Here is a 343-nt window from a genome sequence, read left to right as displayed (position 1 = left end):
CCGCAGCTACGATGATTTATCTAGCTGCTGGCCTCGTGCTGCAACAGCTGCTGCTGCTGCTGCTGCTGCTCTTGTGCTGCTAGCAGCAGCAGCAGCACTCAACACTGCAGCAGGAGGACCAGCAGCAGCAGCAGCAAACGTTGCTTACGCTCTTCTGGAGCTCACGGGGCTGCCTTGGCTGTGGCGGCGGCTGTATAGCAGCAGCAGCAGCAGCAGCAGCAGCAGCAGCAGCAACAGCAGCAGCAGCAGCAGCAGCAGCAGCGGGATGGACTTCATGGGGGGCTTTCAGCAGCAAGAACCTACAGCAGCAGAGATAGCAGCAGCACAGCAATGGCAGGGGACC

At 60.6% G+C, this 343-nt stretch overlaps 1 protein-coding gene across 1 annotated transcript in view; it reads left to right on the top strand.

Moving 5' to 3' along the window:
- EMH_0027410 (uncharacterized protein) overlaps window positions 1–343 on the top strand; it is a gene marked incomplete at both ends in the record, with an annotated part of 8,767 nt that overhangs the window by 3,279 nt on the left and 5,145 nt on the right. The window contains 1 exon segment of the mRNA XM_013494028.1: window positions 199–343. Coding sequence (XP_013349482.1) covers window positions 199–343 — 145 coding nt within the window.

The sequence above is a fragment of the Eimeria mitis genome, genomic scaffold (assembly GCF_000499745.2).
Source record: "Eimeria mitis Houghton genomic scaffold, Emh_scaff1010, whole genome shotgun sequence".
In the NCBI taxonomy this organism is placed as follows: Eukaryota; Apicomplexa; class Conoidasida; order Eucoccidiorida; family Eimeriidae; genus Eimeria; species Eimeria mitis.
The sequence above is the reverse complement of the archived record's forward strand: the minus strand, read 5'-3'. Positions and strand labels throughout refer to the sequence as shown.